A 636-nucleotide genomic window follows, 5' to 3' on the forward strand; every position below is an offset into this window, starting at 1 on the left:
CCCCGTGAGTCGCCCGGCACCCCACTCACTGCGGCTGCCGCAGGAAGTTGTACTGACACATGATGGTGAGCAGGAAGCCCACGAAGCCCTCGACCGTCATGGCCACCAGGCCCCTGGTGACAATGTCCCACTCGAACGGGGACTTCATCTTGTCAAACTGGCCTGTGGGGCAGCTGGTTCAGGGCCGGGCCTGGGGCCTCCGGAGCCCCCACTCGCCCCCAGGCCCGGAAGCCCCCTCAGCCTCCCCGCCCAGGGGCGCACGCTGTCACCCCCTGCCGGCCTCACCGATCTTGGCGTAGTACTCGTTGATGTACTCATTGTAGGCCATCTCCATGAGCCCGTGGCCCAGGTTGTAGTTGGGGAAGATGAGGAAGCAGCTTTTCAGGTAACTGTTGACAACCTTCAGGTCCTGGAGGGTCACGGGGGTCAGGGCACAGCCTCAGCCCCACCGCACCACCATCCCATCAGCCCGCCGCCCCGCCCCACCTTGTCATGCTCAAAGAGCTGCAGTAGGAAGGTGGCCACGGTGGCCGTGATGCCGATGAAAAGGTTGATGACGATAAGAAACACGTAGGCCGAGCTGGGGACCTCGAACCAGAAGGAGGCCGGGTACATGACGGGGGTGATGGACCACCT

At 63.7% G+C, this 636-nt stretch overlaps 1 protein-coding gene across 1 annotated transcript in view; it reads right to left on the reverse strand.

Annotated features, from left to right (window-relative positions):
* Nucleotides 1-18: 18 nt before the first annotated feature.
* ABCA2 (ATP binding cassette subfamily A member 2) overlaps nt 19-636 on the reverse strand; it is a 12,405-nt gene continuing 11,787 nt past the window's right edge. Inside the window, 3 exon segments of the mRNA XM_024762239.1 lie at nt 19-162; nt 286-409; nt 487-636. The exon segment at nt 487-636 is cut by the window's right edge and continues 53 nt beyond it. Of these exon segments, the coding sequence (XP_024618007.1) occupies nt 26-162; nt 286-409; nt 487-636 (411 nt within the window). The 3' untranslated portion in view covers nt 19-25.

Source organism: Neophocaena asiaeorientalis, unplaced genomic scaffold, assembly GCF_003031525.2.
Source record: "Neophocaena asiaeorientalis asiaeorientalis breed wild unplaced genomic scaffold, Neophocaena_asiaeorientalis_V1.1 scaffold78, whole genome shotgun sequence".
NCBI classification, from domain to species: Eukaryota; Metazoa; Chordata; class Mammalia; order Artiodactyla; family Phocoenidae; genus Neophocaena; species Neophocaena asiaeorientalis.